This window comes from Chenopodium quinoa, unplaced genomic scaffold (genome assembly GCF_001683475.1).
Source record: "Chenopodium quinoa cultivar QQ74 unplaced genomic scaffold, ASM168347v1, whole genome shotgun sequence".
NCBI classification, from domain to species: Eukaryota; Viridiplantae; Streptophyta; class Magnoliopsida; order Caryophyllales; family Amaranthaceae; genus Chenopodium; species Chenopodium quinoa.
In genome coordinates, this window is record NW_018745684.1 from 4,205,869 (window position 1) to 4,216,776 (window position 10,908).

General features: G+C 34.0%; 2 protein-coding genes across 2 annotated transcripts; both read left to right on the forward strand.

Moving 5' to 3' along the window:
- The first annotated feature begins 2,005 nt into the window (after positions 1-2,005).
- LOC110717963 (putative nuclease HARBI1) lies at positions 2,006-3,370 on the forward strand. The gene has a single exon (XM_021896765.1). The coding sequence runs from the start codon at positions 2,006-2,008 to the stop codon at positions 3,368-3,370; it is 1,365 nt and encodes a 454-aa protein (XP_021752457.1).
- A 3,679-nt stretch (positions 3,371-7,049) lies between these two features.
- Positions 7,050-10,121, forward strand: LOC110717627. Its single transcript, XM_021896374.1, has 5 exons — positions 7,050-7,293; positions 8,862-8,976; positions 9,096-9,185; positions 9,296-9,394; positions 9,514-10,121. The coding sequence occupies exons 1-5, from the start codon at positions 7,226-7,228 to the stop codon at positions 9,613-9,615; spliced, it is 474 nt and encodes a 157-aa protein (XP_021752066.1). The 5' UTR covers positions 7,050-7,225; the 3' UTR covers positions 9,616-10,121.
- The last annotated feature ends 787 nt before the right edge of the window (positions 10,122-10,908 follow it).

Sequence of the window (10,908 nt, forward strand, 5' to 3'; positions counted from 1 at the left end):
TTTTTATTAAGATTGTTAAGATTATTATTTATTATTATTATTATTATTATTATTATCGTTATTATTATTATTATTATTATTATTATTATTTCTGTTTATTAAGATTATTAAGATTATTATTATTATTATTATTATTATTATTACTATTATTACTATTAATATTAATTTTTTATTTTTTCCAATTATAAATTATAATTATGGATGCTAATACCAACCCCAATACAAATAGAAAGCAGAAAAAAAAAATTTGGGTCAAAATATTATCCCAAATCAAGCCAATTTCTATCCAAATCCCCATAATTTTTCACAAACACCCACAAATATTCCCCATAATTTTTCTGGTGTTTATCCTCAAAGACCCCAGTCAAGTTTCCCATATAATCCACCAAATTTCCCTCAAAATTTTAATTTTTCTCAAAGCAGTTCAAATTTCCCACATCCATCCATGACACCAATGGGTTACGGTGAATATGGTGCTGCATCTGGTTATTTTCCGTCACAACAACCGAATCCCAATATTTGGGAATCGAGCAATGTCTTATCTGAAGAAGATGAGGCAAATGAAGAATGCGAGGATGATGGTGAAGGAAATGAAACTCCTTCCCCCCATCAAAACTTCACTCAAATGTTATAGCAACCATTCCAATCAACTCCGGAATTTCGTGTTGGTTGTTCAAACAATAGATGTTGGTCGCGATCAGAAACTGCGGCTCTTATATCCGCCTACATGAACACCAGCACCGACATAATTATCGGCACAAATCAAAAGAAGGGTGTATTTTGGAACAGAGTCTTGGACGCATACGATGCTGCCAGGGAATCGAATCCAGTTGAAATATCCCTACGAACTATTACTAGTTTGAAGGGAAGGTGGATGCGAATCTTTGAAGCCGTGTTAAAGTGGTGCGGAAGCTATGATAAGGCCCGAAAGTGAAAGGGAAGTGGCTATAACGAAGATGATGTTATCCAAGAGGCCCACAAAATCCATGAGAACTCGTTCGGACGATTCACCTTCTACGAGGAATGGATCCAAATTAGGAAGTGGGACAAATTCCGGTCTTTCTTGGACCAACAAACATTCAAGCCTTCGGTGGGACGTCCACATTCAACTCCACTGATGGATGAGTCTGTAGGGAGCGGAAGTAGTGGGAAGAGGACACGGGATGAGGGTGACAATTCCTCACCTACCACACCGACCAGCGTGGGTGTCGGTGATGAGAGAGTAGCTCGTGCTAAAGGAATTAAAAAGGCTAAGTCGAGGTTGAAGGGTAAAGCTCCATCAAGTGAAGCATTTAAGGAATTAGAAACATTCAACACCCAAATGCAGCTATTTGGGGATTCGATGAATGTGTCAAACGAAGCAAAAATGAAGAGGCTTGAAATACAGGAGCACAAGGAGGCAAGGAAACAACGGAAAATTGAGCTAGAACAACATATATAGGATCCACTGGGAGCAACTAGCTCGTCTAGAACATAAAGTAAACCGAGAACAGTGGGAAGACGAAATGATAGTAATACTTCAGAACAAAATTAAAAGTTTCACTAATGATGCTTAGGCATTGTAATCTTCATTTTCAGTAGTGATAAGTTTTCAATTCCAGTTCAACATCTTGTACTCATTTCCAATTATTTGTACTTTATCAATTAATCAGTAAAATGGATCTTTTCCACTATCCCATTTTCATAGCCCATGTGATCTTTGTCTCATTATTCAATTATATCAATTTGTCTCTTTATATATAATTGTGTCAGTATCTTAATTTCCCCTTTGTTAGCCCATGTGAAACCCTTCTTCTCCATTCAATTTCTGTGTGGTTCTAATCCAGTGTTTGTCATAGCCCATGTGATCTTTGTCTCTTTATATTTAGTTATTTCTGAAGAAGAATTACAAATTAGTTCACTATAAATAAACACCATTCTTTCATTTATTTTACACACAAACACATAAATCGTTTGCAGTTATTATTAGAAAACCTCACTCTATCTTACATTTCTTACGTAGAAAATGAATTCAAACAGTTTCAACTTAAGCTCAACCGATTCCTCTTCATCTTCATCTAACTCGGATGATGAGGGAAGGGAGCTTAGAGTTCAACAACGTAATGAAGTGTGTCTTATGATACAACACGTAATGCATGAGTACATTCCACCAATTATTCAAGCTGCCACTCAGCAACGCCGACGCAAATCTACTGAGCCACGAAAGGATAGGGGACGCGAAGAAGGTCATGCACGGTTATACAATGACTATTTCGCGGAAGTCCCAGTTTATCCAAGTTCCTTGTTCCGGCGCCGGTTTCGAATGCGTAAACATGTGTTTGAGCGCCTTCTCAACGCAGTGACCCAACATGACCCTTGGTTTCAACAAAGGCGAGATGCGGCAGGTCGTCTTGGGTTGTCTCCACTTCAAAAGTGCATTGCGGCCGTTAGACAACTAGCTTACGGGTGTGCTTCAGACGCTTGTGATGAGTATGTCCGTGTAAGTGAGGCTACTTCACGATTGGCACTCCAAAAGTTTACAGAAGGTGTCATCAACCAGTTCGGTGATCAGTACCTACGCCGTCCAAACATCGCAGATATGGAAAGATTGCTACGTATTGGGGAAGAACGTGGATTTCCTGGCATGATAGGCAGCATTGATTGTATGCACTGGGATTGGAAGAACTGTCCACACGCATGGAAGGGGCAGTATCAAGGAAGAGCAGGAGTTGCAACTCTCGTACTGGAGGCAGTTGCGGACAGAGATCTATGGATATGGAATTCGTTCTTTGGGATGCCAGGTAGCTGCAACGATATTAATGTGCTTCATCGATCCCCTGTGTTCGAAGACGTCTTAGATGGTCGAACACCTGCTGTGAACTTCGTAGTCAATGGTCATCATTATACGAATGGGTATTATCTTACTGATGGAATCTACCCTAGATGGGCTACTTTTGTGAAATCCATTACGAGTCCACAAGCTCGTAAGGATCGTTTATTCGCAAAACACCAGGAAGCTGCAAGGAAAGACGTTGAACGCGCATTTGGGGTCCTTCAAGCTCGTTTTGCCATTATTAAAAAGCCGTCTTTGGCGTGGGATACCGACATACTCCACAATATCATGCTCGCCTGCATCATAATACATAATATGATCGTTGAAGATGAACGAGAGACGTATCAAAATAACGTTAATACCAATGAGTTTATGAATGCTGGAGGCAACGCTAATGAGGACACTACCGAGTACCGTACTGATCGTATTGTGGATATCGGCTTATACTTCACTCGTAGAACAGAGATTGAGGATCAACAGACTCATTTGCAGCTAAAAAACGACTTGGTCGCACATATATGGAATAAATTTGGTAACAACGAGAACTTACGCAATTAGGTTTACAACAAATGGTTATCCCTAAGGACATCTTACAAAACGATGTGTAGTAGTTCTTTTTTTTTTAAAAAAAAAATGTACTTGATTATAGTTGTAGTACTGTAATCACGATCTGTACCTCTTTTTTTTTAATTATGTTAATTAAAATTAGCTGCGTTGTTGTTTAAAAATATTGATCACAAGAATTAGTTTTTAAAAAAGCTGATAAAAAACGCGATAATTTCTTAATTAGTAATCACGATTAAAAAATTAAATACGTCAATTAATTACATTGACATCGAGTTAATAAATTATAATTATGAATTAAATAGATTATATTTACAAAAATAAAATAAGGTGGGGTAGGGAGTATTGATGATGAACCATTGTTTAGTGTTCATTGTTAAGAGTGAATATTGTAAATGGTTTGTTGGGTTGATGTGGATGAGAGAGAAATGGTGATAGTGACCCATGAACCATTTTTTTTTGTTCACCAATAATGATGCCCTTAGTACCCTTGTTTTAATGATTGGTACGTATTTATACTATATGTTAAGGGAAAGTTTGTATATACTTCGCATTTTTGGATGTGAGGAAATGAGGATGTTTGGATGATGGTGGAAGTTATATGCTGAAAACCTGACAAGTGATAACATTTAATCAAAAATAAAAATAAAGCATAGTATAATAAAAGTTTAGAAAATTTGAGGATTAAGGGGTTGGAAAGTTGTCATAAAAAGTTAGTTTTTATTTTTTTTTATTTTTTTTAAGGGGGGTTGGTAAGATGAAGGCCCTATCAGGCCAGAATCCCTCATGGGTCAATCTAGTTAGAGTTAGCGGGCTAGATAATTTGGGAGAGTGGGGGGCAGGTAAGGGAATCCCACTTTCCAAATTGTCACTATTGGGGATTGAACCTCCAACCTCATGGTTGGAAGATGCTCTCCTTTCCACTAAACCAAGTTTGCCTGGTATTAAAAGTTAGAAAATTGAGTATGCGATCATTATATAAATAGTGTCATAGTAGACTAATCCTTTTTAAAATAAAAATTGTTGGTGGTAATTATCAAATTTCCATTTTTTAATTTTAAGAAAATTACATACTATGGTAATATCGAATTTTATCAATCAATTTGTATTGGGACAAATCAATCTTTTATTAGTTGGGTCAAAATCATAGATCGGATAGGACTAATATAGTTAGACCTTTTTTTTTTTTTTTTTTTTTTGAGGAAGTTAGGCCTTGTTTAGTCAACTTATTTATACTCATTTCAGAAAAAATAAGTTAAGATCAGATATGAAAAAATAAGTTCTGACACACTTTTATCATTTTGAGTGCGGTTTTTTTTATTGCTAAATATCTGTAATTTCGTGATGTAAAAATTATTAAAACTACATATCGATAAATATACATTATTACGAATCTAACAAGATCCCACTTGATATATTGTGTTTTCATCATGGATTATCGTACAATTAAGGTTAAATTTAGTCTAATCAAACAATTAAATCAGATCAAACCATACTAGATTAGATTAGGGGTGAGCAAAAATTCCGGGTACCCGAAATTGGAACTGGAAATGGCTAGGAACCGACGGGTTCGAAACCAGAAATGGACCCGGTGGTTCCAATTAATAAATTAAGGAATCGGTTGCAATCGGTTTCAATTCCAATTCTCAATTTTTAAGACCCAGAACCGGTTGGATACCCGATTACCCAACATATATTAAACTAAATATTTTTTTTTTTAAAAAAAAACAAAAATATGTTTAAGGTATTAGTTAGTTTTATAAAAGAAAATATGTTTAATACCTAACATAAATAAAATAGCTTAATGCATATATACATATAAGTATTATACGCTAATTTCTATTATATATTAACAATTATATACATAAGTGGATACCTGGAATCGGAACTGGTATCCGGTAGTTCCAATTCCAATTCCTAAATTTTAGGACCGGTTGAACTCATTCCGGTTTCGAACTTTAGGACCCGGTCCCAACCAATTCCGGGTCCGATTCTTATAATTTTGACTGCGTACCCGTTTTGCTCGCCCCTAGATTAGATTAAATCAGATCAGACCCAATCAAATACTCCGTAAGCAAAAACAAGGCAATAAGTCTTGTGTAAGGCGGACTTACGTTAATTTTATTATAAGATGATCAATTTAAGGGTAACTTTAACAATTTTTATGGTAACTTTAACCCCGTTAAGAATAACTTGTACTTTGTATAAAAGTTTGATTGTATTTTAATGTGTAATTTCTAATAAATACATGCTTTGAACGCTAATATGATTAATCTAATACATTATAAATATTTTTTAAGGGTAATATTTTTGTTATAAAAATAGAAGTAACTTTTGTAGTATATAAAAATTGTAACTTTCAATATTTTTAGAGTGACATTAACCCGTCTTACAATAATTAATAAAAGTAAACCTTAATCAAGAATTTAAACCAGACTATAGTTATAGTTGTACTCCCTCCGTTCCCTTTTGTTTTTGACGTTTGGAATTATGCGCGGTTATTAAGGAATCGTAAGTATAAAGTTGAGGTATATTAGCATAAAATCAATGATTGATAGTACAATTTTAGTTAAAAAATAAAAAAAATTGTACAAGTGGGGTAACAAACGTAGGAAGAAAGTAGAAGAGAGAGGAGAGATTATGTATTAATGAGTATTGGAAAACCATAAAAATAAGACAAAAAGTACAATTGCACGTGGAAAGTAGTGACATTTGAGTATTTATATTATAAAGCAAGGGTAATTCTGTCGTAATTTTATGACTAAAAAAGGAAAAAACTAAATGTGAAGAGTAAAAAGGAACGCCCTAAGGGGGCATTTGGTATCAAATTAGTATAGGTAACGGATTGGAAACAAATTAGGAGGGGGGGGTTTGATTGTTTGTATTTTAATATTCTAAACATATTAAAATACAAATAAAATACAAACAATCAAAATCGAAATTATACAAATTCAATACAAATTTCAACACAAATTCAAGATCTAGGGTTTCCTTAACAAAAAAAAAATTGATAAATAACAAACCTGTTTGTTGAGATTGTTGATTTCAGGAAATTTGAGGTAGGAAAATTGGTCTAATTGAGAGTAATCTGGAGATTCGATCAATCAAATTTGGGATTTTTTTGGAATTATGGAATGAGAAGAGAGAGAAGAGGATAGATTTGGTTTTTTTTTTTTTTTTTTGTTTATAGGAAAGTTACGTGATTTGTTTTCCCCAGTTTTCACATCGAAAATAAAAGCGGTGGAATGGGTTATTACCCAGAAACGGGTTGTGTTACTCTAGTGATTAACCAAACGGATTCAAACGAAAATAGTAATCTGATTTTGTTTCATTTCCCATGAAAACCCATACCAAACACCCCTAAATGAAAACGTAAAAAATAAATGGGAACGGAGGGTTTAAAAGATTTAAACCAAAAAGCATTAAAACAGTGATAGCAAAAAATAGATGCTCCATAGCTGAGATAACGCGCTTGAGCATACTACCACAACACTCGCGACCACATGCATCCACATCACACAACTTTCATTTAAAAAAACTAAACTGATTGGCCCGTCAGACGTGTTAACACTCAGTAGGCCCCATACTATCTCTCATATATTTAAATCGCGTTACCAACACTCTCTCAACCTCGCAAATATCTCTTTCCTTCTCCTCCCACCTACTTTTATTTTCATGGTTTTGTAAAAAGTGACAAACACTAAAATTTTATAAAAGGCGTTTGAAATCTCAAGCGGCAATTTCACTGTTTCTCTCTCACTTCTTCCATTGAATCTCTGTCTTCTATCTTACGGCTAGATCGAGGAGAGAAAACTGTGTTTAGAGAGAGAAACAAATCAATCAATATCAATGGCGTTTATGTCGTTTGTTGGAAGAGTACTCTTTGTATCTGTCTTCATCCTCTCTGTTTGGCAAGAGTGAGTTTTTTTTTTTTTAATTGAATCTGATTTTAATGCTTAATTTTTTGGTTTTTCTTTTAGATCTGCTTGTTTTTCCGCTTTCGTTTTTTAAATATTTGTTTTTTTCTAAGTTAATCTGTTGATTGCAGTTGTAATTGTTGAATTTCGGGTTTTGAGTAGAAAGTTGTAGTACTGAGGAATTTGAAATGTGCGTTTTTGTTTAATCTGAAATTTAGGTCTTTGTTGCAAATTGATTTTGATGTTAATTGATCTGATGCTTATAGCTGTGTTCTTCACTGTCAAATTTAGCCGACTTGCATGAGTGATTGGCATTCAATTTTAGAGGTGAACTCAGTGCTAAGAGCAGTGGATTTGTGATAAAACAATGCAATTGATTGATTTGATCTGATTTAAGATCTAGATCAGTCTCCCATATGTGATTGTTGACTTCAATCTCTTCAGATCTTTGTTATCTGATGATTCCTTGACTTTTTGTCGACTTGTCTCTAGTCGCAAATTCTCTTGGAAGTTAATAAATCGTTTTAGAAGCAGTTGTGTTGCGAGAACTGTTATCATTGTATTTTCTTCAAATCAATTTTGTCCGTATTTTACAATGTATGTAAAAGATGTGCATAGTTTCACTTATTATCATCTCAATATAAATTATCAAAATTTAACTTTGTATATTTTTGGTTTTATATGTTCGAAAATATTAATGATCAATGATGCGCATTAGTGACCGTACAAAATCCAAGTGATTCGAAACTTTGGGAACTAAGGGAGTGTATATATATTGTATGTTTTTTTAGTTAACTTTAGGAACTAAGGGAGTGTATACATATTATATGAAGGGGCTTAGCTTTATATTTTGATGTCCTATTTTTTACCTTGTGATTTTGGAAATTGTTATCATTTATAAACTAATGCATTTGTAAATAGTGATTGTGCTCTTATTTTGATCATGCTTTCCCATTTCTGTTGGAGGCTTTCCTACATTCATGGTTAATTTCTTAAGGAATTTGCTACTTTTCATGAATATGCTTTGTAATGCTTGTAACGTTTTAAGATCAAGTTTTGGGAAAAAGTGTTGACATATTGCAAAGCTAAGGAAGCTTTCTTAATTTTCAATATTGATGTGTTAGGCAATCACTAGTCCTTTTTTTGGGTGTCAACCTACAAAGTTCAAATGATGTAGATGGGATTCAATCCTTGGGTATTTACCCCAAGATTTTGACATAAGTATTTCTTTTTTTTTTTTTTTTTTGGCATTACCATATAAGAAAAGGGATGTTCGTTATGGCTGTGGCATTGCCCTGAAAAAAATGTGTGGATTGTTTCTCTAACTTAATGGGAATGATGTGCTTTAAAGTTTAAAGTGAACTTAAAATATTTTAGAGTTGCATAACCTCTCTCTTTACGTTATGATTTCTCCATTATTCTTTGCTTTCTTTGCTATATTTTCTGTTTGTGTGAATCTGCAAGTCTGTAACACGACCATTTCTTCTAGGGTGGTTATTTTGCTTGTGGACCTACTACATTACCATTAATGTGTCCTTACACTATAATTTTTTTTCTTTTTTGTGTAGGTTCAATGACTTTGGTGTTGACGGTGGGCCCGCGGCTAGGGCATTGCGTCCAAAGTTCAATGCTTTTTCTAAACATGTGTTATCACACACTGGGTTTAAACTGCCTCCAGTTGAGGTGAAATTTCATTTTTCCCTTTCATTTATTACCATCATCGCATTAAGTAATATCTTGTTGATTATTACTTGAATACTTTATTCACTGTTGCTAAGCTGTTCTCCCTTTTTTGTTAACAGATGCAACATTTAATTGCTGCCTCAATAGCCTTGAAGGGACTTGGGAGTCTTCTTTTCATATTGGGAAGCTCTTTTGGAGCTTATCTTCTCGTAAGTAGACATTAGTTTATTGTCCCTCTTTTGAGCTCAGCCTCTAGCCCCTAACCAAGTAGTGTAATGGTTTAAGATTGTCTTGCTTCCCTTATATGTTTTTCATACAGATTTTGCACCAAGTGCTTGCTACCCCTATCCTGTACGACTTTTACAACTATGATGCTGATCACAAGGAATTTGCGCAACTCTTTATCAAATTTACCCAGGTGAGGTTTAAAAGATGTACACAGTGTACATATTTCTGCATCAGACTTGCTTGCCTTCTTTTTCTGCTTTAGAATTCAGGTACTAGTGTTTCTCATTGCTATAAGCTGTTACTTTGTAGAATTTGGCACTTTTTGGCGCTTTGCTTTTCTTCATTGGCATGAAGAATTCTATGCCAAGACGGCAAGTAAAGAAGAAGGTCCCCAAGACAAAAGCAATGTAAGAAGAGTTTGGGAGTTAAATTGTAGCTGAGGACAAGGACACAAGCAAAGGATTATGAGAACTGTTACCCTTTTCAGGACGTAATTTTTGTACCCATTGTATCCATTCCCTTCTAGTAGTCGCTGGATCTCCTTTTATTTTAACCTACTCCGTAGTATCTTGATTTTGGCTCTTGCTGTATTTTTTTTTTCCCAATGTAGACTTAAAATCTTATATTGATGTTAATGCAAAGATATGGTAGGCACATTTTATATTTTCATGGTGATACATGTCATTTTTAGACTCATTATATGGTTGCAGGGGATGTTTCTTTTCCATCTTTTTGCATTCAAAAAAAAAAAAAAAGAAAAAATCATCGAGGGGATTAGAATCTTTAGTTCATTCTATGAAGACAAGTCACAGCTTTGAAAGGGGCAAGCTGTGGCAAGTTAGTCTTTTGGAGATGTTCACCAATATCTTGTATTTTCTGTTCTACTGGTTGTAAATCTTTTACTTCAGTTTCCTTAATACAAAGAAATGATGTTTTGGGCATCTAGTTATGGGCAAAGAAATACTCTCTTAGTCCCTTTTTTTTGTGCCTGCATATTTTTGGAGTGTCCTTTTGGGACTGCTCCATTCTTATTTGGTAAATACTTTTACTTGCAACCCCAATTCCTACTCCCTTTCTCTCATCATTAACACCACTTATAATCCTATGTGTACAATTTTGTGTTTTGTCTCATTTCATAATAAAGTGAACTTTGCTGTTTGAGCAATAAAATAGGGATTGAGGGAGTAACATTAAAGTGGGTAAGTTTTGATATAATTCAAATTGATTCTCGAAAAATCAGGACTCAAGTTATGACTTACGTTGTTCAATGATATCTGTACAGATTACCCAAAAAAAAAAAAAAAAAAAAAAAGAGCTGAGTGACATGGCAACAAAAAAGTTTCTTGATTATTTTTACAAAGTACGGTGAAAGAACCAATACTACTCCGGTGTTATTACTTCCTATTTGTTAGTAGTTACATTTCCAATTTTCCATGAGTAGTTTCATAATATTTAATTTTTATAATTTTTACTTATTGATAATTAGATATATTTTTTATTAATTAAAGTCTTGCATGGGAATGTGTAAAAGTCTTTTTTTTCAACAAATAAACAATAGTGGAAGTATTGTTTTCACTAGTAAGGTCCTATTCTATTCACATTATTCAAATAATATTTAGTAAACATAATTTAAGTTTGATAATTTCAATTTAATTTTTTTTCAATTTAATTTAATTTAAATTTAATTAATATAAGTTTAGTTTG